This window comes from Fringilla coelebs, assembly GCF_963513975.1.
Source record: "Fringilla coelebs genome assembly, chromosome: 4".
NCBI lineage: Eukaryota > Metazoa > Chordata > Aves > Passeriformes > Fringillidae > Fringilla > Fringilla coelebs.
Genome location: NC_140032.1, coordinates 24,044,874 through 24,071,248, shown reverse-complemented (window position 1 = coordinate 24,071,248; position 26,375 = coordinate 24,044,874). Strand labels below are relative to the sequence as shown.

Genomic DNA, 26,375 nt, shown 5'->3' with positions numbered 1-26,375 from the left:
CTACTCTAACACAGCACTGGTGACTCATGCTTCACCATTCAGACTAATCCAGGGCCACCACAAATAATTTACTGAGATGTGAAAATTCTAACAGAATTCTATTCCAAATAGGACTCTTGTTTAGTTTCTGGAATGAAGGGTGTGTCATCCAGACTTCTTGCTCAGAACAGCAATGGTGCCAGCACTTAGTTTCTTTCAAGTACTCTGGTATTATTAACTAATGGGCTTGGAGTCTTTCCCTCCACAGCTCAAAAATTACTACTACAAATAAAAAAAGCACTACAATACTTCAGCTGATTTACACAGAAATATATTCCTAAATAAAGATCTAAAAGAAAACAAGAAGAATTCTAAATAAAGGTTAATAGGGTAACGCTAAAATAGCTCATTGAAAAGCATTTAAGCAAGATTTAGAATTACAATGAGCTATAAGTTTACTACAAATTGCAGACTTGCTAAGAAGAAGAAATTAGCAATGAGTTAATTTATAAGCATGTAACATGAAGAATCCATTGCATCATATACTACTGCAGCACATCCTGCCAACTGCTACAGAATTCCACACACTGAATATTAACAGTAACAGAATTTAAATACTTAGGTGCTAATAAACTATTCAAGCAACATAATAGTATCATTTAAGCGCTTGCATTTCATGAATTTGAAAAGAGTTTTACGTTTGTGATGGCTTTCTCATTAGGTCATTGTCAATTCCTGTAATTAATGTGACATTGGAATGTATCTGCAATGCTATTTTAGCTGTTGAACAACTGAGAGGGACGAGTATTTTTTACTAAAACTTTTAGCACAGAAATAGAAGTTAGCAATAATCAAGACTCTAGAATCCCAATACAGAAGATTCCACACTAAAAGTAATCTTACCAGATTTCTCTCATGAAATGTTGTTTTCTTGTTTGTTGTTGTTTATAGCAGAGACTGAGCTGTAAAGGCTCTTACCTCACTACAGGATCACTCTCCAGTAACTCGGTCAGCCGCTGCAGCTGTTCAGGCTCGATGGATCGTCCCAGCAGGGCTTCAGTGTTAGTGTAGATCAGAAATGCTGACACAGTTCCTAACAAAGTTCCAACACCTAGAGACCCCACACTGTCATAATAGGGGTTTCCTAAACAAGATACAGCAAATTAGCTTTTCACAGAGTATTTCTAAAACATAGCAGAGAATTCTAATTTCACACTGAAAAGAGTTCATAATTTTGAGGGGTTTTCTGGGTTTTGTTTTTAGTGAGATTTTTTTGGTTGGTGTGGCTTTTTTTTTTAGTCAATCATTTATTTAACTTTTTCTCTTCTCTTAATTCAGTGGAAATTTCTTCCTACTGAAGAACAAGATGAAGCTGGAACAAAACAAAGTCTTAAGTCCCTCCTGCCCCTTGACCACTCCTGTCTCCTGCAGGACTAATAAATGAGTAAACTCTTGCCTGTATATGTTTCTATATTAGTAAACATAAATTTATACACAAAGTTATATACACTGAAATATAGGTAGCAGCACAAAATATAGTGTTCTTTTATCAGTAATTCAAAACTTTGCAAGTATCAACCGTTTCTGGAATATAGTACTTAATAAGTTTCAAACACTTATGCATGTTCGGAGCTATAGAAATAGTACTGTGTTTTTAAGTTGATGAAGGAAACAAGAAATTAAATTTTAAAACTCCTTCTATATAAAAAATGAAACTTGCAATTAAGTCATTAGAAGCCACAGGAAACAAAATTCCAATATTTATTATCTTTAAAAAATCAATACTTAAAAAGGGATGAATAAGTAATCATCCCTCTTTAGAAAATTTAACTGTGCAGCAAAGATGCACTTTGAACTACTTGGCATACAGATCATCTTACCTTTAGTAAAAAATAACTTAGTTTGTACGACAAATCAGCTCAAAAATCTGCTTACAGAGTAGAAGTATCAGAAATGAAGAGCAGAGACATATTTAAGTCAACCAATATAAACGAAATGCTCTATGTCCATATCATGGGACACATTCTGCCTGCCTCTGTGCAGAATTTTACCTGTTAAAGAAGTCAGTCCCATACAGGTAGCAGCTACAGCCACGCTCAGGACTGCTGCAGCATCCTCCAGTAACACCACATTGGTACTAGGATCACGACTCTGCACAACTGCACACACAACAGAAAAAAGTTACATTGCTCTGCAAATTTAGCTTTACTAGGTTATGCATAGCCCTTAAACTATACTAACAGCAATTTAAAAGAACAATTTATGTGATTATATAGGTGTAAACTAAATTTTTGCATATGCTCACACTTCCAAAAGCATTTATACATACACAGAACAAGCCCAATTATGGCAGCTTCTCAAAAATATCAGAAAAATTAAAAGGGGCATTTATCCTGAAAAAAATATGCACTTAGTCAAGTATTTAATAGCATTCCTAAATCAACAGTTCTCACCTAATTTGCAAAATGTTATTTGTTAGTAGAACAGAAAACAGATCAATAAAGGAAAAGGTAAAAGGGAAAGCAGAAAATTGTTTCTATCATTATGGAAATACTAGTGAACAGATTGTGTTTTAAATAACACAACACACCTTACTGCTATAATGATACATACCATATTGATAAAATGAAAGACCCTTGGCTCGAGCACTCCTCCGAATTTCATTTATTGCAACAAGCAGGGTGGCTGAAACAACAAAGTTGTTGCTGAAAATTGCTAGAGGCAGAAGGACTTGTTTCCATTTTGAAAAGAGGAGCTTTTTGTTATAATATCATAGCAACAGATCATCAAGAAAGCTCTGATTGTTGGTACTTTGAATAAAGTATAGTTACTTTTTTTCCACAAGTGTGTCTCCCACACAAATCAGAACAGTTAATATTCATTGATAGTTTAATACCAAAAAGGCAATCCATGTCTATTTTCCAAATTATATGTTCTTCAACTTCTTATTATATAGATATATATAAAAAAGAAAAGTTTTCACATATTTCTTTTTGTTTGTTTACAAATATTTGCAACAGAGCTCAAAACTTCACTGTCTAAGCAAGGATCAATTATTACTGTAATTACTAACACTGTAATCTTAAGAGATTACAAATACTTAAATAGAAACTTGAAACTGCATACCTCCTTCTGATACCAATGATCCTGCTAAAATGCAGTATGCCTGTATGGAAAAAAATGAATCAGATATGATATTATATTATATATGTATTTGTACAGATCTCTTCACCACAGGCTATCCAAATGTAGCCTTCCAGAACCACATTACCCACAGCGTCATGTAATTGTCCCTAAACAGAAGGAAGCCAGTAATAATTGGATCGTGCAATACAATCCAAAACAGGAAAGCAGGACTCTTGGAGGGGGGGATATGAAAGGAAGATGCAGGGTTTAGAGAACAGCTCATTTTGCTGCAGGATCAACTACAGTTTAAAGATTTTTTTTTTTTCTTCAAACACATTTTCATTAAGAATGGTTTGAGTTAATTGTGCTGGGATTCAAACCAACTCAGGAAGTTTCAGACTATGCCACTATTTTTTTTTAAGTCACTGGTGTTAAATACAATACCAAACAAGATGAGCTTACCCAGAGAAGAGATTCTACAGGATGAGGGTGGATTAAACCTATGATCCCATGATACCAAGAAAGTCCTGCACCCATCATGAAAATGCCTACTCCGCTAATCAGAGAGGCAATATAGCGCATATTTGTGAAACCATACCTAGAAGAAAGAAAAGAATTATTTTAGGAATATAAGATTCTACAATCTCTACAAGAGTATGCCATTAATTTTCATATGTCTTAAATTATCATCATATGACTTGGCATTTATTTAAGACAAAGCTGCTAAATCCAATCTAATCCAAGGGAGAAAAAAAAACCCTACTTAAAAAAGGATATCTAATACGTGTAAGAACACTACGCATAAATGTTTTTCTAACTTGTTTTTAAACAGCTGTATTAGCTCTTGTACAATGACTGAGGATTTTATTTTACAACTGAAAAAAAAACTAAAATAAAAAACATTTCTATCACTTTAAGATTTTAGTGAAATGCTACTTCTAAATGTGGACTCTAGTTTTGTGGGCAGCCAGTCTACATAATTCATAAAGCTAATTTAATGGGAATAAAATTTACACATTTCTCAGTAGTTCAGCTAACTACAGACATCCAACACTTGCAGTTTTTAAGTGCAGTGGAGGAATTAAAGCAATATTAAAGGTTTGTGTTTATCCCTTTTTTTGGTTTTAACTCTATCTACAAACAGTGCACTTCTTTTGTCTATATTGAGGAAGAAGGGAAAGGAGTAAGTGGGAAAAACGAGATATGATTATTATTTGCACATATTTAAGATGTAAATTTTTCAAATTTTAATGATGCTGTCAATGAAAAAAAGCATAACTAATCCTATAAATTAGACATATTTTTGAAGCAGTTCTTAAAGAACAAATGACTTGTCCAAACATATGAGGAGCAAAACAGCTCAACACCAAGAAAATATCATGGAGAGTACAGCTTATAACTTTCATGAACTTGTAAGAACTTATCAAGTAATATCCCTATAAATAAATACAAACAAAGAGCAGTTTATGTCAAACACATCTCCTTATGGTACAAGTAACTAGCTTGCATAAATGCACTTTGTGGAAAACAAAAATTACAAATAGTAACTTATTTTTTAAAAAATCCTGTGACTCACATGAATAGTGACTCACTATTAGTTGGAAGAGGCAGAAGAGCCCATAACAACTTAGAGAAATAACAACAAATGAAATAAAACAGAGCAAAAGCATACCACCAAAAAAAAGAAAAAAAAAACCAAAAAAACCCAACAAAACAACATATGCACCAAGCCATTGAAGCTCCAACTCCAGGAGCTTGAAGGAAAACTCTTTTCTTATTTTATCTGTTGTAAAATCAGAAACAATACGTTTCAGAAATGGCACAAAACAGCAAATTAAAACAACAAGGTGATGCACAAACAAGAACTGATCTTACTGCTATATGTAGTTACCAAAATCTTTATTTACTCAAAAAGCTTACGGATGACTAGGGTCAGGCGTCCTCGCAGACTGACTGATGCCCAAAGCTAGTAATGCCTATTTAAGACAAGAGGTTAAAAAAAAATTAGAAAGTTTCTGTATTAACTGAACGTGAAAGGTACAGGCAGATGTAATTAGTTGAACTGCATATATGTTTTGCTACTGATATCTTATTAGAGCTGGAATATAATCCTCAAAATTTGTCATCTAAATTTACCACTCCCAAAAAATTGTTAGTTATACCTACATATATAATATATATGCAATTATATGGTGTGTGTATATATAATTACTGTTAATTATAATTTTAGAATCGCAACTGAAAATGAACATTACATGCAATCACAAGTGTTGTTGCTGTGCTTCAGTGTGAAGGAATGAAGTTGCTCAGGGAACAAAGCTATTTAAATAAATCGCTCTTGAAGAGAAACTTTACTGAGACTGTGGTATAGTAGGGTGAGGACAACATTTAAAGCAGTAACTTTGCACTGCAACTTGTCAGCATAATTTGAAGGAAGAAATAACCTCTTGCTATCTAAATTGCCTGCCTGGGATATATTTAATTAGACATGTATTAAGTTGTTGATGCAGGAAGTTATAAAACTAGACCTGAATTTTGCAAAGCATGAGTTTTGTTTAAGACTATGGATAATGAAACATAGTAACAATTAGTCTTAGCAGCAGGAAGCTGCTTTGAGGAAGCAAGGTTTCTCCTGTGTTTTTCCCAAAACTACACAAAACAAAACAAACTCTCCCCATCTCAGTGGAACATTCAAGTTTGATATTTAAAAAACAGAATAGCTCTTCAATATATATAATACCACTATTGAACTTGGTTCACCTATACATGTACACACTTGGCTAAGTGAAAAATCTCACACTTTAATACTTAAATTTATGGGGAGGCCAGCCCTATCAGTTGAATTAGGAGTACCCCTGTATTCACTTTACATCTGGATCAGCTGAAAGGCTGTGTGAAACCATCAAACAAAATGTGAGTTGTCAACTTAGTCTTTCTGGACAGAGAAGCATACTGGGTCCAACTCAAGCAAAAAGTTTGCCAAAACTATGTTAATAGACATTTCAAGATATTCAGTCTGCTCTAAGGTCCCATAGATTCCTCAAATATGGAGGAGCACAAGACTGTTGCATTTTATGAGTTACAAGCTACCCAAGGACTCCTCTTGCTTGAGTTGCTGGAGCCTTTCCATCAACCCTTTCTTTAAGGGTTGATTTTTTTCCCCAAGGTCTTGGAATATCATTTCAAGGTCTCATAACATATGCATCAAGCACACTTTAGAAAACACTGGAAAAAACAACACTAATTTTATCCCTGCACATTAATATTATATGTCAAATTCCAAGCCTGCCACTCCACTTCTCAAAGTAAATGTGCCATGTATGTGGCTACTTAGTGCTGTGACAGGCTGATAGGTAATCAAGGAATAGAAAAAGAAAACAAGATGCTCAAATTCTCATCATTATTCTACCTAGAGACGAATAAGCAACAAAGTCTGTCATTGTATTACAATAACTGACCGGAAAAGCATTTCTAGTTAACATTTAACCAAAACACTAACCAAAATCAGTTTAGTTTCAAGTACCACTCATGATCCATGAACTAGCTGAGTACAGTTCTTGCTGCAACTCCACTCTTTCAACTTATTCCTAAAAATCTTCAAAATCTACATTCTGACTTCTCCTTTTTACATTAATACAAATTTAGAAGCATCCTATTTTTTTTATTCAAATGCATTACAACTACTGTAAGTATCTGTCCGTATTCCCAGTTTTATTACAAGTACTAACTTTAGCAGAATGGAAAAAAATACTCACCTGGTTACATGTATCTGCTAAAGAATGTATGGCTTCTGAAAACATACTTGCAGAACCCGTGTAAACCCAAGCAAGTAGCTTAAAGAAAAAATTCAACCCATTTCTGAAAACAAAGAGAAGAAATAACAGAATATTTGATATTTAATATTTTCAGCAAAGCCAGAAGTGCTGTACAATCATGTTATCTGCCAGAAAGGGGTCAACTCAAATATCAGTTTAATAATTAGAGAGCTGTGCAAACAGATAATTCACAGAGATTTTCTGCATGGTTACTGTGAAAAAAGTCCTTTCAGCTAAACTTGATAAAGATACACAATTTATTTTTCAGTAATCATTAACTTCTAAGCAGTTCCAAATAAGTTACACTTCCTGAAAACTACCATCACACTCTCTTGTATTCTACCAGTGGGAGAACACAAGTCTTTACAACTTCCTTTTCAATTTTTTCAATGCTTTGCCTCCTACACATCCTCCACCAATACTGTAGTGCAAGGTTCCCTACTTCATCCTCAGTCTGAGCCATTCTCAGCAGGATACAAATGTGAGACAACAGACAGGAAGACAAGGCTGTCACTAGATTACACTGTAAGAATTATCTGTGGAACTTCTCCATTAAGATGTTCAGTATGAATTGCAAAGACATTTTTACAGCAACAGGTTTACTGGAGTAAACATCGTCTAATGTTGCACAGAGGTAACTATTAACACCAAAGTCCAAGTCTACATTCTCACTTCAAACATTATCAGAATCAGTAGTTTAATTGCTACAAACCTATTGCACAGAAATCAGGCTAGAGAATTATAATATCCTCCTCTATATTTTTTAACATGAGTTTCATTTATTGCCATTTTTTTAAGTCTCTAAATAAATTAAGTGTTATAAGAAACTATTAACAAAATCTTCTAGGGGCATATTTTAACATGAGCCAGAAGTTATATTCCAGTTAGAAGAAACAAACCCAGCAGATTCTGAGAATGCAGCTTTCAATTAGAAAAGAATAGTATAAAGAAAAGTGAATTCTTTTCTGTTGGTCATATGGAAGATTCTTTAAAATATATGAAAAGCTTCCTCTTAAAAAGGAGCAAGAAAAATGGACAACTTTAAATACCTGCTGCTTCAGATCCTTCAAAATTTTGGTTTTTACTTTAAGAAACTATATCGGGCGATACACTCAGAAAAAATTGCTCTTCACTCATCAGAGATATATTCAATCCCTGACCTCTATGTATTGATCAATGTATTCACATAAACTCCTATCAACAATAAACCAATAAATCTATTAACTTTAGTTACAGACACAGGCATCTTTATCTTAAATACACACATTGTTACTATTTCCAGGATAATATAAATAAATTACTTTTTCTTGCATAAACAAAACTCTTTTTTGTTTTTTTTTTTACTTACATGCAAATAGCTACCATTACCACCTTCCCTGGTCCCTTGAAAAACATAGCTGCTGTACTGGAGCGTGGCTACACAAAGAAATAACAGTTTATTTAATAACTAAATCTTGATCTCATGAGATACCTACTATACAAATTAAATAAAAAACTTTGCACTGCCCTGTATTGCAAAAGTTCTTGAAGGCAACTAATTTACTACTAGATGTTCAGACAAACTGCAGCTGGGTCTTATGCATTTCTACAAATGGTTGGCCATTAAAGAGATAAACATCCAATGAAGTCTCCAGCAGAGGCCACTGCAGCCATAAGGCCCAGAGCCCACTAAGGAATCATTCTGTACACCCAGCCACCTGGATCTAGATTGTGTGTCTACTTCAGCAAAAAGGAAGGGCCAGCAGTGCATAGACAAAAGCAATCATCTTCTAGGGTCTTTTTTCTTAAAGAAAAATACTTAGGTTTTTTAAATTAAAAATATATTCACTACACATAGTAATAGGCTCTACTTGAAATCGTGAGTACGTCTGCAATTTTGACAAGAAGACAACTGAAAGAAAACTGTCTTACTGGTGGATTGCACATTGTCACAGTAGGAACCCATTCAAGCTGCCATCACACCATTTACTACTGCATAACAATCAGATATAGATTTGATATATTACAATGAAAAAAATCTTCCAGTAATAGTCAGTTACACAAATTTTCCTTCAGAAGGTGTCATTGCACTACACTTTTCTAGCCAAACACTAGAAAATGACCTTACCTTAGTATTTCCAAAGAATTCCTTGTATTCCCACAACAGCCTCTGGTTTCTAAACAGATCTGCAGCACAAAATTTGCATTGTGAATATGTACTAGCAACCAGTAGCTTCAGGAATTAAAGTCTACTTTGTTTATGTAGCAGCCAACTTCTAATAAGAGCTAGATGATCTATGAAAGAATTCCTCCCTTCATGTTGTTAATCAGAAACAGATGTTGTTATATACTCATGCAAAATGCCAAATACAATCTGTTATGATCCTACACATTGTTACCATTTCTACCAACAAATGATAAAGCACAGAGAAAAAACTCAAAATATACTTCTGCAAATTCATTTTATTTATCTCCAAAAATTTTGTTTATATCCAAAAATTATTCTTCAGGTCAATAAAAATTTTGAGGCTCCTGACTCCACTTTCAGTACACTTATAGATACCTTAACAGGTGTCTGCAGTTCTAGCCTTTTCTGACAGAAGGGCATTCCAGTGGCACAACAGTTCCAAAAAAAAATTGACCTCTCATTTTAAGTACTCAACTAGACTAAGTATCTTGAAGCAGCATTGCCTGTTGTGTGATTTTAACTGACTAGACAGATTCAAATACATCACAAACTACTGATTTGGCTGTACATGTTCTTAATAATACCAGCAAGGATAACAAAAATAATATTACACACACACAAAAAAAAAAAAAAATTGAGGGCACTTCTGAAACACAAGGCAAGCTGAAATCTTTTCAGAAGAAAAGAATTAATGAGTAGCGGCATGGTATAAAGATTTGGATCAGTTTTAACTCTTTTCAAAATTCTCAATTAGATAAAATGCAAAAGCATTGAAAATGTAAAATATTTCTAAAAATTGAAAGCCCCAAGAGTATGTCTACAGATCTCCACCGGAAATATGTTCTTTCAGTATCACAAAGGTGATAAATTGCAAGATTGTAACAGACTGTATTTGCATAGATAGTAAATTTTTACTCTAAGATTATGCCACATAACCTAGTCAGCAATTGCTAGTTACAAATTTACATCCTATCTTACACTATCTTGTAGATTCCTAACAATCATAGTTCTTGTGACATTTCAAGGTATTTGAAAACTCTATACTCACTTTCTCTGTACTTGATCTCTGCCTCTTTACGTCGCTTTCTTTCTCTGGCAAGAGCCTCTGGACTACCCCAAACTTCAAGAGACCTGCATGAAGTAAAAGTATCTTAAAAATGTTTCTATTCATGCAACTTTTTTTTCAAGCAAAAACCATACTGTTGAATTTTTTATACACAATCTAATTATAATAATCAGGATATAACATATGTTCAGATAGAAAATGGAAAACAATACTGCCCTTTCACATTGCAAACCTGACTTTTAAAACTTTTTTCTCTCTCTCATATCATCCTTTGTAAATGTTCTTACTTTGCCTCTACGTCCGATCTCAGGTACACCGTGAAAGTCTCAGTGTCATCATGGGGACTTCGTCGTTTAATTTTTCTCAGCTGGTCTAAATCACTAAGGAAAGTGGACAAAGAGTTTAGTGTAAGAAAAGGATCATATTGTCCTAATTTGACTTTTATGTCTGGGTGATGATCCACCATTTTGATAGTACTAATTTGTTGTACAAAAAAAAGTGAAGTTGTCTACTTCAAATAGAACAGACAGCATGAAGCAAGTGATCTCTAGCAGGCCATTGAAAACTACTATTTTTCACATCCAGAAGTCCAAATCATGTCTTTATACTATGAAATACTTCATTCTGAAGACAAATAATTAAAAGACTAAATAATAAAACATTCAATGAATAATCTGTATGTAACTGATAATGTGCACATATGCTAAACAAGAGGCATTATGAATTAGCCTCCCTAAATGGAAATCAGCAGTCATGTATAAAATCCCAAAATTTACACTCCCAGCACAAGCTGCAAAAGGCTGAAGATAACAAAGTTACTTGGGAAAACAGATACAATTTCCTGTACTGAGCAACACATTAGGGCATCTACAGCATTATATAAAAACAGGAGGACCAGAGGTGTCTCCCCCCAAGTAGATTTATGGTCTCATAAGTACAAATCAACTACTTTAAGAAGCAAGTACTGAAATGTGAATATTAAGTGCAAGCTCCTAGTCCACTGTAAAACTAAGCAAGAACTAGCTTCAGCCACTTACAACTATGTACACCACAAAAACATTTAGAAAAATTTGTGCAAAATCACTCTACAATCACAATTACTTCTCATGCACATATGAACAAATATTCAGAATTTAAATCTCAACTCAAACCCATCATACCTGGATTTAAGGCAAAACTCATTTATTGCTCTGACTCCAGTGATGAAGTTATTCTGTGTGTATTTTGGTCCATACTCTCTTTTTTTAAGGACTGGTTTCACTCAAAAAAAAAAATAGATACACAAGTCACTCATAGAAACTACAGCAGAAACTTCAAAAATTAATTCAATCTAGTGTGATACTGTGATATCTCTTAGTGGAAATATGAAAAACAGTGTCAGTGATACAGAAAATCGACACTGAAGAGAAAGGTATCTTCCTCATTGTGGAAATGAGTAAGGTAGAATGATTCACCTCCAAAACTGCTGATTTCTAAGCTGCAGTTCAGGGTTCTCAAACCTAACTGCCACAGTCAGCTACTTCTCCAACTTTGATGCCAGAGATGGTGCTTGGCTACATAAATAGCATTCAAATATGGCCATTTGGAAATCCTTTGAAAAAAAGCTGTTTCATTCAAATATTGCCATTTGGAAACCCTTGGTCTAACAACTGAAACAGCAACAGACTGTTCCATTTCTATTTTTTCCAAAAATCAAGTCCACTTTCTGCAGATAAGACTTTTGACCTTTGCAGAGGATACAGAGAAATGAGACAAACTGTATACATAATTTTTCTCAACTATTATGTTCAAATTTAGTACTCTTAACATTGGGCATTTATAACAATTAAAAACATACAAGCTTTATTTATAATGCTTTTTATGTCTGGAAGATGTACTCTTATCACATCAGATTTTCATGCACAAGGAAAAGAATACCACACATATTCAGAAAAATTATAAATGGAATTTTAAACATGCTATTATTTTCTACGTCTCTGTATGTGCATAACTTCATCTTATTCTCAAATGTAAATCACTGTACACTAATATGCATTAAAAACATGTTTACTGGAAGACTAGTTACATTCAGAAAAATATAACACACCTAACACTGTAATGGAACTAACATTACAGAATACAACTTAAAACGAAAAGCTCAGATTCTACTGGTGAGAAGAGTTTAGAGAACACATGAACTTCTTGCAAATGACAGGGTTTATACGATTTCTATAGCTGGTCCAAAACTACTCCTTAAGTCACAGGATACTTACAGAAAAATAATGCTTTTAAAGACTTTGAGAAAATTTTTTCCAGAGTTCTACATTGCCTTATTTCTGTTTTGATGCTTAACAGTAAAATACACTGCTTGACTCTCCATGACGTATTAACAGCACCAGTACCAATATTTATCATAATAATCTGATTTCTCTCATCTGCTTTGAACTTGGAGAATTTTTTTAAGTCCCTGAATAATCACATTCAACCCACAAAGCTCCTGAGTGAAGGTGATGAAAAAAACTTTAGATATTTCCTAAAAACAGTACGTGATTTACTAAGGTTAGAACAGACTGATCATTTTTAATCAAGAACACTTCCCATCTTTTATTTAAAATAAATAAACACCCAAATCATATTAACCTTACTAAAAAACAACCTATGGATTTATCAAAAACTTACTAACTCACCTTTCAGAAATACAGGTAAATTTCACTAAAATAATTTGTATATTGTACATTGTATATATTGTACTGTAATTGTATATTGCACAGTATACCAACAATCCTACTCCTAGTTCAAATAACTGTATAAAACTGTGGTAAATATGAAAGGGGAAAAAAACCCTATTTGGTGTTTCCAAAAGAAAGACAAGCTCAACAAAAGAAGATGTAAATAAAACACTTTAGAAAGCATGTTTAAGATTAGTGAGCCTTTAAAAACGTTACTGTCTTTCTAATAGTTAGTAATACTTGGAGCAGTAAGTTTCCAAGCCAGAGAAGCATTTAAAGACTAGAATTCCACTTTCAAGACACTAGCAAAACCCTTAACATAAACATTTCTCTTTGCACATCTTTAATTAAGAGAGGGAAAACTCTTACTGAAACATATATCTATTTTCACAATTATTTCACAGAAATTTCTCCTATCTTGCATTTTCCCCCTGCACGCATACACTAAGAGACAATAAATCTAAAGAGACTGACATCCTCCTGTGCCCTGGGGATGAGAAAGTAGAAAAAAGCAGGAGAAGTGACGGTTTAGAAGAAGATATTTTAAGATTTAGTTTTTATTTCTCAGTACTGTAGTCTGATTTGACTGGCAATAAAATAACTGATTTTCCCCAAGTCCAATCTGTTTTGCCCATGACAGTAATTGGTGAGTGATCTCTCCCTGTCCTAATCTCAACCCATAAGCCTTTCATTACATTTTGTCTACCCTATCCAGCTAAGGAAGGGAGTGATAGACCAGGCTGGTGGGCACCTGGTGTCCTGCCAGGGCCAAGCCCGCCACATTACTACACACAAATGGGAATTTTATAGAACTCAGATTAGGCAGTTCATGTGGTCAAAATATATTTAGAAGCAACACTGATTAGATTAACTCAGTAATAAGAAAGAACAGAGGAAGACTTAGAACAAGGAACAGGGAAGATCAAGTGTTCAGCTTAGCCACATTAAGTCTGAGAGGGAAAATGGACATGACTAAAAACACGCAAGGAGGACAGACTGCAACAACACATGAAAAAACAAATCAGTCTTTTCCTGATAACCTCTGCAGCTTAAGTGAAAACTACAAACAAACACAGAAGAGTGAACAATTAGAAGGAATACTGCTAGGTTTGATTTTTTATGAGTCATTTTCAAACAAACTGCACCAAACAAAGCTGGCACACAAGTGTGTTTTAAATGCTATTCACATAACTTGCTTACACAACTGAAGAGGAGTCACAGTTTCCTTACACTTTTTTTTTTGACAGCAGTAAAACAGCAGTAAAATTCCAATTAACTAAGTATTTCTTTACCTTTTACTTGGATTGGCTGTTTAGGTGAAGACTGCTTTTGGCCTGCATTGGTTGTATCTTGTCCTGTAAAATAAAATTAAAGCTCACTGTAAATACAGAAGTACCTAGTTCTCTTTTTAGTTAAGAGTTTGACTGACATTAGAATATATCTCAATATTGCACTGCACCCTGACAATTAGAAAATGCCTTTGCCAAATTTCCAACATTAAAACTCTCAAAGGACAGAAACAAAAAAATAACAAAAGTAAATATTTAATATAGCATTGATCAATAAACTTCTACTAGCAGCTTGCAGAAGAGCAACAGTTTGTAACATACTTCAAAAAGCACCCCAAATTTAAAAAAAAATATTTCAACAGTGCACTTCTGGTTTAGGACAAGTTTTATGCAAAACTTTTGGTTAGTAAATATAATTAATTCTATATGGCCTATGGCTGCTATATATCAGAGTGTTCCAGAGCTTCCAAGCTGGAATTCAATTTTAAGGCATGGAAGCTTCTTCATTTACAAAAAGTTAGCTCCTTAAAACACAAAATATTTAAACTAAAATCCACAACTCATAGGTAACAAGCTGGAGCTAGAACAAAAACAAAGTCTTTTAGCTGGTTTTGAAACCTGAGGATATGATTCTATTAAAAAACCCAAAAAATATAACTTACAACAGTGAAATGAATCTTAATATTTGGAAAACTACAAATTCCAGTAATTTTAGCGAGATTTCTAATTAGAAATCAGAAGTACTACTTGGAAATTCAAACAAATATTGTATCCTTGTTTCATACATCTCAACATAGCTTTCAGAACAAAAACCTTATGGTTCTAACATGTCAAACCAATATACCCACTCTTTTGTGCCCTACCACTCTATAACATTGGAGGTTTGCCAGACATTCATAATCATTCACAAAATTAAAAATTACCTTATTCAAAGTGATATTTTTTTTTAAATTAAGATTTTTTTTTTTAGCAAGTTAGTGTTAAGTAATGAGGTACTCCTAGCCTAACATAGTACTTAAATTATTTAAAGATCAGATTAGATTCTCTTGAAGCTTGGAGTACATAACTATGTTTCAATAAGGCAATTAGTTAATGTCCTAAAAGCAACTGAGAACTACAGCTAATAATTCAAGGATACTTTTTTGAAAAAAAAAAATTCATAAATTTATGAAGTTGATCTTAGTACATAGCAAATAAGGTTGCATTATAACTAACTAACATTCCTTAAACAGTCATCCCTTTCACTTGAAAACAAAAGAAACAAAATTCCTTTGTTGTTCCTTTCCTTTCTTTTCTTACCTGGGAAGGCACAAAAATACCAAGGTTATACCCATGCACAGCGATCTATGTACATCAAGTACCCTTCCAAAGTTCACTACTTCGGCAGAACAAAGTCACAGTGCATCATTGAGGAAAAAGGATACAGAATACTTCCATTCACAATCACTGCTTTTCAGACAAGTAGAGGTTGGTATAGTAGAACTTTCAAGACTGAACAATGTTTAAGAGTCACTTTTGTACTTCCAAACATCAGAATGTAATCCTCTTAGCTGGCTACAGTTACTAGCTTTTAAAGACTGTTGCAAGCCCCAGGAATTTACAAGTTACTAAAGAAGGAACAAATATCTGCTATCCTGACAAGGAAAAGGAAATTTTCTTTAGAAGACCACTCCATTGTAGACAAAAGCACAAAGAAAGAGAGCTTTCATTTTGAAAAGCATCTGTTATCTCCTAAGCACAGTCTTGCGAGCCTGTATCTGTGCGGTCCCACAGTTAACAAGCATCAAAAATAGAGGATGTTACAATGAAGCAAGAACAAGACAGTTCTGAATTTCACAAGCACCTAACACGCACCAGATCGACAATCGAACAGCAGGGAGGGTCAGGTTATGCACACTGTATCAAATGTTTAATGTGAATGCTGCAGCTCTAACAATTGTCAGATTAGAAAGCTACAGCAGATGAAACAGCTCAACCCTCTTTACCAGTCATTTATAGCCTGGCCTTGAGATGCCACAATGCTCAATAGTGGGACTCATTCAATATTTATCATTAATTTCTTTGACACAACACACCAGAAATACTACAAAAAAACCCAAAAAAACCAAGCAAAGTTGTGAAAGATGAGTAATACATCCCATTTCTTATCCCTTAAATTACTTAAGCCCTTTCAACATCCATATTTCTTCCATCACCACTTTAAATTTGATTACTCTAAACTTAAACCCTTAAAATATCAGAATGACAAAGACATAAATTTCAGCATTCCTCCCCACTTATCTGAATTTCCTATATAGATGCCCACAACCAAAAATACTAAGAATTCTGCAGCTGTAAAATCATATAATTAAAAAAACTGTCATCAGCAAATATACCAAGCTTTTGCATTTTTATAAATACTCTTTATTGTAGCTTAGGACTACCTGTTTCAACTTTTTGCAGGGTTTCTCCACGGGCTGATCCATTTGTATCTTCTGATCCAAGATCTTTCTTCTGACCATTGGAGGTATAAACTCTCACTTGGCTCATCAACTGCACAGGCAGGCGATTACATGGCAGAATATAAGACAGGCTCCCACTTTTCGTTGAAACTTTCCATCCTAACAAGGGGAAGGAAAAAAACTGTTTCAGGCAGCCATTTTGGAAGGAAAAAGACGGAAAAGCGGTCCTGCTCTGGCAGCAAAAGTTATGGAAAGTGAGCTTGTAAGTACTGACCTGCACTCATTTTACCCACATTTATGGGTAAAATTACAAAATGAGAGTACACAGCATGCTTTCACTACCTCCCTTCAAACATCCACTTTTAAATTTCATTCTGACACTAGGGGGTTTGTCCCACACTCCAGTATGCATTTTTCCCACAGACTTCTGGATGATCTTAAGGGTTAAAAAAAAACCAAACCGAAACCAAAGCTATTTGACAAGGTTGGCTTTGTGATACATTGTCTCATTCTAGTCATACTGCCTCAAAGCCTTTAAAAACCATATATTGATAAAAGAACAAATCCAGATCACTACAAAACCATTAGCCAGTGCTGCCATTTCATTTCACTCTGTGCACACTCCGTACAAATCACGGCTTACCAGTGAAGAGAAACTGAACAGTGTGCAAATTATACAGTTGCTACAGAATTCACCTAGAAAAGCAAACATTGTACAAAACATTTTACAGGGAAGTGTCTTAAATTTTGCAGCATTCACAAGAGACAAATTACAAGATAAATATGCAAAAATTCCATTGAGAAACCACTCTGGGTAGGCAATCTTCTATCTCAAAAGATTAGCCAAAAGCAGAGTTGCAGTACAGACCAACCTGTATTAGCAATCAGTTTCTTTTAGGGAGCACAATACTTCTGTAGAGAGGGTAAATAACACCTCCAACGAGAAATGCAGCAGGGAAACTGTCTGCTTTGTAAAGCACTCACTAAAAAATAAATACATTTGTAAAAATAATTAAGAGGTGCCAATAAATAAAGTCATTCAAAGCATCACCACTTAACCATGAATAACAAAGCTCTCACAAAAAAAATATATTTTACAGAACTGTCTATTCCGTAAAAGTATCAACAGCTTTCCTTGTTTTTAGTCTTCTGCACACCTGCATGTCTACATGCACTGACCTAAACCTTACTGAAGGAAAAAATTTCCCCAAGAAAGGACAGCTCTTAGTGGCAGTTGTCGCAATGTGACAAAAGCCCTTAATACCGAACTCAACACAGCACACTGAACTTACTGATTACAAATTTATAAAACCCTACACTAAACACGTGGTACAAGATGAGCAGTGCTGTTTCCTAAGCTTTGGTGATGCAGGAGGAGTTAAAAAGGGGAAGCTAAATCAGCACATTTAGAGGGCATTTTTCCTACTAATTCATGCACGCTCAAGAAACCGCTAAAACAAAGAGCATTTGTTGCAATTTAACCGTGACTACACAAAAAGGGGGAGAACTGCTCGGAATTCAAATTCCCTGAGATCTGTGGCCTAAAGGACAAGCCAGAGCTCGCTCCTCGCACCAACACAAGCCCTGTAAGCCCGTGCTGTATTTTATATAATTCCTGCAAACTTCGGCCCGGCACGGGCATGACGCGCCTGCTGTACGTCAGACGGGCCGGCACAGCCCGGCCGGGGACACGCCGGGCCCGCGCTGCGCTCGCAAAACACCTGCGCCTTTTCCTTCTTTTTACAGCCGACCCTCAGAAGGCAGCCGGCCCTCCCCGGACGGCGGGTGCCCGCGGCCGGGAGCGGTGCTACCGCCTCGGGAGGGACCCCGGCTGCCATCCCCGCCTGCGAGCGCCGGCACCCGCTGTGCCCCGGGCGAACGCGGAGCTCCGTCACAGCTCCGTGCCAGCCCCGGCCGGCGCGGCGCGCCGCAGCGGCCCGGGCCCCGCAGGACTCACCGTGGCAGGCGCGGGGCCGCGGCGCCGCCTGGCACCGCAGGTACAGGCGGTAGAGGCCGCGGCAGCCCCGCCGCTGGGCGGCCAGGGCCGGCATCATGGCGGCGGCCGCTCGGCAGCGGCCGGCAGGCGGGCGGCGATTCGCATCGGCGGAGGCCGGCGCGGCTGCGGCGGAGCCCCGCTGGCCCCGGGCGGCGGCGGTGGCCGGAGGCCGGCGGTGGGCGGCGCCCCGGCACCCGGATGTGCGGGGGCACCGCGGGGCCGCCGCTGACTCACCCGCCCCGCCCGCCGCGCCTGCGCCTGGCCCGGAGAGCAGGGCCCCGGGAAGCGGCCGGGCCCCGGGAAGCGGCCGGGCCCCGGGAAGCGGCCGGGCCCCGGGAAGCGGCCGGGCCCCGGGAAGCGGCCGGGCCCCGGGAAGCGGCCGGGCCCCGGGAAGCGGCCGGGCCCCGGGAAGCGGCCGGGCCCCGGGAAGCGGCCCGGCCCCGGGAAGCGGCCCCTGCTCTGTTACCGTGCCTGGTGGAGGGTAATACATACGGCTACCTTTAACAAACGTACGCGCGTTGAATTTCTTAGCACAGCTGAAACACACATTAGAGAATTTTTTAATAGGGTCACAGAAACAATTAGTTGAAAGGACCCCCAAGATCATCGAGTTAAATCTATGACTGAACACCACCTTGTCGACTAGACCATGTCACTAAGAGCCACAGCCAGTCTTTTCTTGAACATCTCCAGGGACGGTGGCTGCACCACCTCCCTGGACAGCCCATTCCAATGTCTAATGACCCTTTCTTTGAAGAAATTCTTCCTGATGTCCAATCTAAGTTTTCCCTGGCCTAGCTTCAGACTGTCTTCTCATCCTGTCATTTGCTACCTGAAAGAAGAGTCCGACTCCTACCTGGCTACAACCTCCTTTCAGGCAGTTGTAGAGAATGGTAAGGTTTCCCCAGAGCCTCCTTTTCTCCAGGATAAATACCCCCAGCTCCCTCAAAATCTCCCCACAAGACTTATGGTCCAGACCCTTCACCATTGTCTTTCCCTGGACATAGACAACATTAAAGCATGTACACTGAATCTGTTTGCATGATTTCTAGATGCAAATGTGGTCCCATTGCTTAAGTCATCCCCTAAAATGCACTTCCCAGATCAGTGCTGATAAAATGAGATTTAAAATGATGTCTTCCTCCAGGGAGAGTGCCATGTGGCTGATCTGTACTCCAGGGTTGTAATGGCTGCTGTGCCCTGCTCACCTACAGTGTGGCTCAGGACCATGCCTGTAATCAGTCCCACTGGCACTGTATTACACTCTTTTTTTATAAAAAGGGGTTTTATCCAGTATAGCTTTGATATTGGTTTACATGACTGAGAAAATGTCTCAGGCTTCTTGTCTTCATTTGCGCACTGGGAGGAACATGGGAGCTCACCAGAAGTTAGGTTGACAGGGAATTTGGATTATTAATGTACCTGATAATCCACAAAGCATTTCATCACTGAGGAGAGTTATTACCATGCCTGTCTTTAACCTACACAATTAGATTTTAAAACAAAGTTTGTTGGCACATCTTTACTGGCCGCCTAGTGAGCAGCATTGCCAAAACAAGTTTTCCTAGAAGCCCAGGGGAGGCAGATTGAGCTAGAATACTTCCACAGAATAATTACCACTCATCTTCCCAGTAGTACAATTGCAGCCATACCAAATGAATCAGAAACATTGCAACATATGCTGTATCATTAAATACCAGATGTACAGCACTGGAGTTAAATACTAAATTGACTGCAAGTTGTAAAGTAGCACAGGTGAGGTCAATGTTGGAGTCTAACATGCAGCTGATATATTTGCTGGCTGCTTGTTATTTTGGCAAGAGCCAAACAGTTGAAAAAGAAAGAGGAGATTAAGAGTCCCTATTTTTTTTCCCCTACATAAAGATGTTTGAAAGCATATAGAAATTCTTGTAACATTTGTACTTGAAGAGTCACTGCTATACTCTAGAAGTGATGCTAAGTTTAGGTTTATTGTTTCCTCTCTAAAACCAAACCATTAACTATTTCATATTCTTTTATCCATCTGAATAACTGAATTTGTGTCTGGTTTTGGCACTGTAAGTATGAAACAGGAAGGAAAAGAATAAAACTGGAATATCATGGACAGATTAATAGATACTAAGTGTGGTGGTCAGCCAGGATTTACACAATCAGCTGATGTGCACGACCCTTTATACTGGCAAACACTGAAAACTAATGGAGACAAACAGCAAATAAAAGAGCATCAATAACAGCCTATTCTGCATGGGACAGCCAAGTACATAAAGCCACTGATAATGAAGTACCAAGACTCCTGGCATGCAGCTGTAGCATCCTAAGACAAAAAATATCAACCTTATTTATGAGCATCTCAATCATGAGTTATCAATCACTAGCAATGAACAGAGAAACATCCTAAATTGCATGGTATTTCAGGACATCCAAACTGGCTACTTTAAGCCTGTATTTCATAAAATCAAGTTAGTAAGAAAAAAAAAAGTAGTCTCATTCACATTTAAGTTGCTAAAATGCCAAACTGATTAAAAATATTATTTCTATATACCATGCTTGTACATGGGCTTTTGTGCCACCTGAACCTCCGTCTAGGAGACCAATTGTGTGAAGAACTTGGTATGTTGCTCATAAGAGGGGGGAGACTTGCTACCATATCAGTCATTTCCTCAGGCTTCCTTTTGCAAAAACTCTAGAACCCTTTTTTATACAGCATATTACCTTGCCTACAAAAAATTATAGGGTTAAGTTGCCTTACCAGGTCTTCAGGAAGAACAGGGACTATGGTTACAACCTTTTAAGATTTAGAACATGTTTTATGGAGACACTTGAAAAGTTTACATAGAACTGGTTGCAGACCAGGAAAGACAAGTGACTGGATTGAAATATAAGTCTTAGAAAACTTTTTTCCTCATCCCTGTTTATTTAAAATAACTCAGTAACTGACTGTATTACTCAAGCTACAAGTCCATCATTATGAAATTCTCCAGTATTACTGTCTAGCAAGAAGCATGTGATATGTAAAGGCTAATAAGAAATGAAGGATTTTTCGTGTTCCTTGTATGAAGAATGAAGCAATATAAAGCAAATTTGAATATTTTCAAATCTGAAATTCATTAACTATTTCAAGTTCATACAGCGGAGAAAGACTTGCAATGTCCCCAGATCCACTGGAACAGCTGATGGTATTGACTTAATATAGCTTAAATTACTCTTCAGGATTCCCGTCATATCCTGCCTTGTGGGTCTCTCATATAGCATAGCAAGGGGAAAAAGGGAAAAGGGAAAGACTTTGGATTTTTGTACCTTTTATGATCCTACACATATACAGTTAACACAAAGCAGCTACATACCAGTAGTACAAAAAAAGTGTGAATACATAATGTCCAGTGATCCCAAACAGCCTTTAAGTTTTTCGGGGAAACCATTTAAATTCACAGAAAATGAGACAATATTTTGTGACAGGCGAGTGCATGAGGAGAATGACTCTTGTGAAGCACAGAATGGTGCATCTTCAGAAGCTTGCCTAACACCACTCTGAGTCATGCAGCTCTGTAAAGCTATTTCATGGTCATGAGGTCAAAGATCTACAGAAACGAAAAGTAAATATTTTCATTTTCAGCACATGGATAAGTGTTTCCAGTTATTCACATGTAGTTCATTCACCTGCAGTTCAGTCATCTGCAGTTTCTTAAACTGGGGGCAGCAGACCTCAACAAGCTGGTTCAACCCTAGCAGCAGCTAGTAACTGCCAAAGGACAGTAAATCGTGAAGAGGCATTATTCTCTTGAGAAATTTAAACTGAAAATTACTTTCCTGTAGCCAGTAGACTCAGAAGGAGCGCATTACATTAGTAAAATTTTTAGCTTCATAGTTGCAAACCAGCCACTAGAGGTCAGTGGTTTGGAATAAAATTAGCACAGGGAGGAAGAATTCAATTTCATTTCAAATAGACAAATCATACAATCAAATAAAATTTCCAGCCTCTGAGTAAGGAAAAAGAACTCTTAAGGTTAGCAGCACTTACCTTCATCTATAAGCAAGAAAACTAGCTTAAAACTCTTAAAAACAATACTAGGTACATGATACATAAAATACTGAAACAACTACTCATTCTCTAGAGACAAGCGTAAGAACACAGGACTGGAGGAAGCTTCTTGCATCAGCTCCAGTCTCTTGCTCCTTGTCCTATAATTTCTGGAATGAACCAAGCCAAGGACCACCTTAATAACAGCTTGATTCTTTTGCTCATAAAGAAAAAAAAAAAAAGAATTACAAGAATGTGAAATAAGCTCAATTAGTAGTTTCGAAGTGCATAAAGACAGTATATTAGAAACACCTGTGCAGTGCAACAAATCTTCTTTGACAATTATTTCCCGTACAAATGTGTCACACTCTGCAGAAAGAAGGATGCCAGAGGACAGGAAGAGGCTGTTTCATCATGAAGTGCGATATGTATTACCATTTCCAAAAAGGGGAAAAAAAACCCCCAAAGTACTACATTTTATTTAGTCATTTATCTACTGCAGTAAGTATATATACACATCATCCATTCACAGTACATACATATTAATGCAATTGAATATCTTACCTCTGCCCCAGAGTGATGTTAAAAAATTTGAGATAATTAGAAATGTGAATATAGCCAGTGGATGCTCAGATGCATGCTGAACTTGGTGCTTGTTGCTGTACCTGTAGTTTTCTAAGGCTTCAATGTTTCTCTGTATTATACAGTTACACAACTGAAAATGCCACTAGACATATGAAAATTCAGAAAGTCAACCTCAGATTTCCATCTACCATTACAAAAAACTTTTCATCCATGGCTTTAATTTAAACTTTATCACTGAAAGTATTTACAATTATTTTTCTTGTGCTTTAGTCAGAACCTAACTGAAGTTGTTACAGCAGAAAGTATGTTGAAAGGGATCATAGTACAGAGACATCCATTTGGCCAGATTTTCTACATTAAAAAAAAATCCAAAAATATTAAAATACTAAGTTACATCGTTATAACTTAATACTAAGTTATATCATGTTCTATGCAAACATACATCAGGACCAAACCTCATGAGTTGCACATACAAGATCTTCCCCCAGATTGCCAAAAAGAACATAGCAAAGCAACATGGAATGAAAAAAAAAAAAAAAAAAAAAAAAGAGGCCAAGAAGCCCAGATTATTTACTATTATTTACTTTTTCACTGCAGAACTTTCAAACATAATAAGAGAAGAACACATAATTCCTCCGCAGCTGTTTTCCACTTTAAGTAAATCAAGATTAGACTGTCAGCTCCTGTACAATGTGGCTATTTCAAGAATATTTTAATGGAGAATAAATTATACATAATTTACTTGAAAATTTAGCTTGAAAATTTAAGTACTATCCAGAGGATACTGATGGCATGAAACCATGAATGGTGAAATGGGGTTTGTGAAAGCAACAGAGCATCCAGCAGGATTTCCAGACATCTTAATATCAGAGAACTGGTGTGACTCTTGGAGTGTCCTGCGTAGGGCCAGGAGCTGGACTTGCTGATCCTGACTGGTCCCTTCCAATTCCGTATACTCTATGATTCTGTGATTTTCTGTGTTCTGATTATTTTTCTCCCCATTCTTCTATCTTCTTTTTCTATTGCATTTCTACCTTCATGAAAACTATAGTTGATACTGCTTTAAGTCCTACAGATAATCTAGTCCTGCATCTTTTACAAATTCTGATTTTCAACTTCATTTTCCTGTGAAATATCTGAACTGATGCACCATCTTCATGTAACATACTTCTAACACTGCTTTTAACACTGGCAAAGTAAAACAACTGAATATTCATAGGGACGCATATAGCAAATGAAAATATCATGATCTGCATGATCATGACTGCAGTTTTTCCAGGAAAGCAGTTTCCTCACACCAAAACACAGGTATACAACTTTCTCTGCTCACACCTGCACTGAAAATGTAGCAGTAGACTGAACACATAGGTAGATTTTTTCCACGGGATCTGGTATTATCTATGCCAGATATAAAGCAGAATTATTCCAATGAATTAAAGGCAGAGATCAGCTCTTTTTTTTTTTTTTGTTTTGATATACACCTTAAGCTTCCTGTTTCTCTAGAAAAAGTAAATGAGGTGCTGCAGTAGCTCACTGCATTCTGCACTATTCAAAACACACACAAAAAAACAACACCCAACAAGCACCTGGAACACTTAACACAAAGCTGTTGGTCAGTAACTCAAACTCAGAGATTTGAATTTAAGTGCTGTTTTGCAACACACACTGGTGATAGTTAAAATCCAGAAGAAATACACAATTTGATTTCAAGAACATCAACAAAACAATAGGTATCAGTACAGAAAACTATTTAATTTGTTTCAAAATAAATATTTGACATACAAAGCACATACAGTGAAAAAGGATCACAATAAATTACAAATAGAACTACTTGCTCATTCACTGAGAGAAGCCCTTGGTATTTCCAATTTCATACCATCAAATTTATCACTCTTGCCGATTTAAGCACAGCACTGAACAAATATGGATCCCAGTGCTTTGTTTCACAGGTACTGGTATGGATAATTTACTGCAGTGATCCAATTTGAAAATCAGTAGGGACCAGTAAATCGCTGCATAAAAGAAAGAGCGAATGAGGTGCTTTTTCCTTAGTGTCAGCAGCCTGCAATTATTATGTTTATTAGATTTTCTTGAAAGGGCTTCACATTTTCTCAAATATGCAGGAGAACTATATTTCCCCTCTGAGCCCTTACATTAGCATTTTGTGCCTCAGTCCTTGAATACAAGTAAAAGATGAATTTTTCAATTAATTTTAAAAGTTTATACCATCTGGATGGCACAGAACTAAGCAATGAAACTCCCTTACCTGCACAACATCTGCCATTATCACAGAGCTAACTTTTGCAGAGAAGTTAAAAAGTAATGCTGAGATTTTATGAAAAAGATTTTTGAATCCACATTCAAGATTAAATTCTATTACACTATTCATACTGATATCTTTCCATCTTTGGAATAAAGAATTAAGGTTTTGTCCTTAAAAGGTGATTTGAAACAGCAAGGCCTGACTGTTCCTGTGACTTTAAGAAAATTGCAGCACTACAGAAGTTACAAAGACACACTAACCAATTTCAGTGTATATAGAGTTAAATCACAAGTAGATGTATGACAGCAATTAAAAATTATAGACAATTAAAACAGATTAGCATGCCCTACTACCATCTAGCACGTTAAGGGTTCAGGATCTTACTTTGCTGCATTATTTTTTGTCAGAGATAATGATACAAGGGCCACACCTAGCATTGCACGTGAAAATCACTTTTGACTTTAAAAGAAAGTGTTGTTCCAGCACACTATCTTCTTTACCCTTAATCTGAGCACTGTAAAGTACAGCATTTTTTATCTGAGCAAGGTAAGGTACAGTACTTTTAAAAGTACTTAAGACCACAGTTACAATAATTTTAGGAGCAGGACTAACAAGTTATATGTAGAGCAGAAACAAATCAGTTTCATCTGGGCACTTGTCCAACTCTTTTCTATTTCCTGTTCTGCCAAAACTCTTACATCAGTCAAGTGCTCTTTCCTTCCATGTTTCCATTCCTGTTTTTAAAATGGCTAAGAACTTCCTTAATAAACATGGCATCTGTACAGCAAATGTTGCAATACAGGTACCTAATGGTAAAAGAGTCCATCACAGACTGCACAAAATAATTGGCTATGTTATTTGTTTGGTCAGTACAATCACATACATAGTTAGCAGCTCCAAAACTGTTGGAAGAAACAGTGGC

The 26,375-nt window shown here is 36.6% G+C and overlaps 1 protein-coding gene across 2 annotated transcripts in view; it reads right to left on the bottom strand.

Annotated features, from left to right (window-relative positions):
- SLC30A9 (solute carrier family 30 member 9) overlaps window positions 1-18,778 on the bottom strand; it is a 28,663-nt gene extending 9,885 nt beyond the window's left edge. The window contains exons 1-15 of one of the 2 annotated variants that reach the window (XM_084204677.1): window positions 18,549-18,778; window positions 16,574-16,750; window positions 14,154-14,216; window positions 11,314-11,413; window positions 10,441-10,533; window positions 10,136-10,218; window positions 9,028-9,086; window positions 8,269-8,336; window positions 6,861-6,963; window positions 5,026-5,081; window positions 3,568-3,703; window positions 3,106-3,145; window positions 2,593-2,664; window positions 2,031-2,138; window positions 958-1,123 (exon numbers count right to left, since the gene is read on the bottom strand). In XM_084204677.1, coding sequence (XP_084060803.1) covers window positions 958-1,123; window positions 2,031-2,138; window positions 2,593-2,664; window positions 3,106-3,145; window positions 3,568-3,703; window positions 5,026-5,081; window positions 6,861-6,963; window positions 8,269-8,336; window positions 9,028-9,086; window positions 10,136-10,218; window positions 10,441-10,533; window positions 11,314-11,413; window positions 14,154-14,216; window positions 16,574-16,750; window positions 18,549-18,645 — 1,421 coding nt within the window. In that variant the 5' untranslated portion in view covers window positions 18,646-18,778. The remainder of the gene's footprint in view (window positions 1-957; window positions 1,124-2,030; window positions 2,139-2,592; window positions 2,665-3,105; window positions 3,146-3,567; window positions 3,704-5,025; window positions 5,082-6,860; window positions 6,964-8,268; window positions 8,337-9,027; window positions 9,087-10,135; window positions 10,219-10,440; window positions 10,534-11,313; window positions 11,414-14,153; window positions 14,217-16,573; window positions 16,751-18,548) is intronic. The other variant, XM_084204676.1, reaches the window with a different exon arrangement.
- Window positions 18,779-26,375: the final 7,597 nt, after the last annotated feature.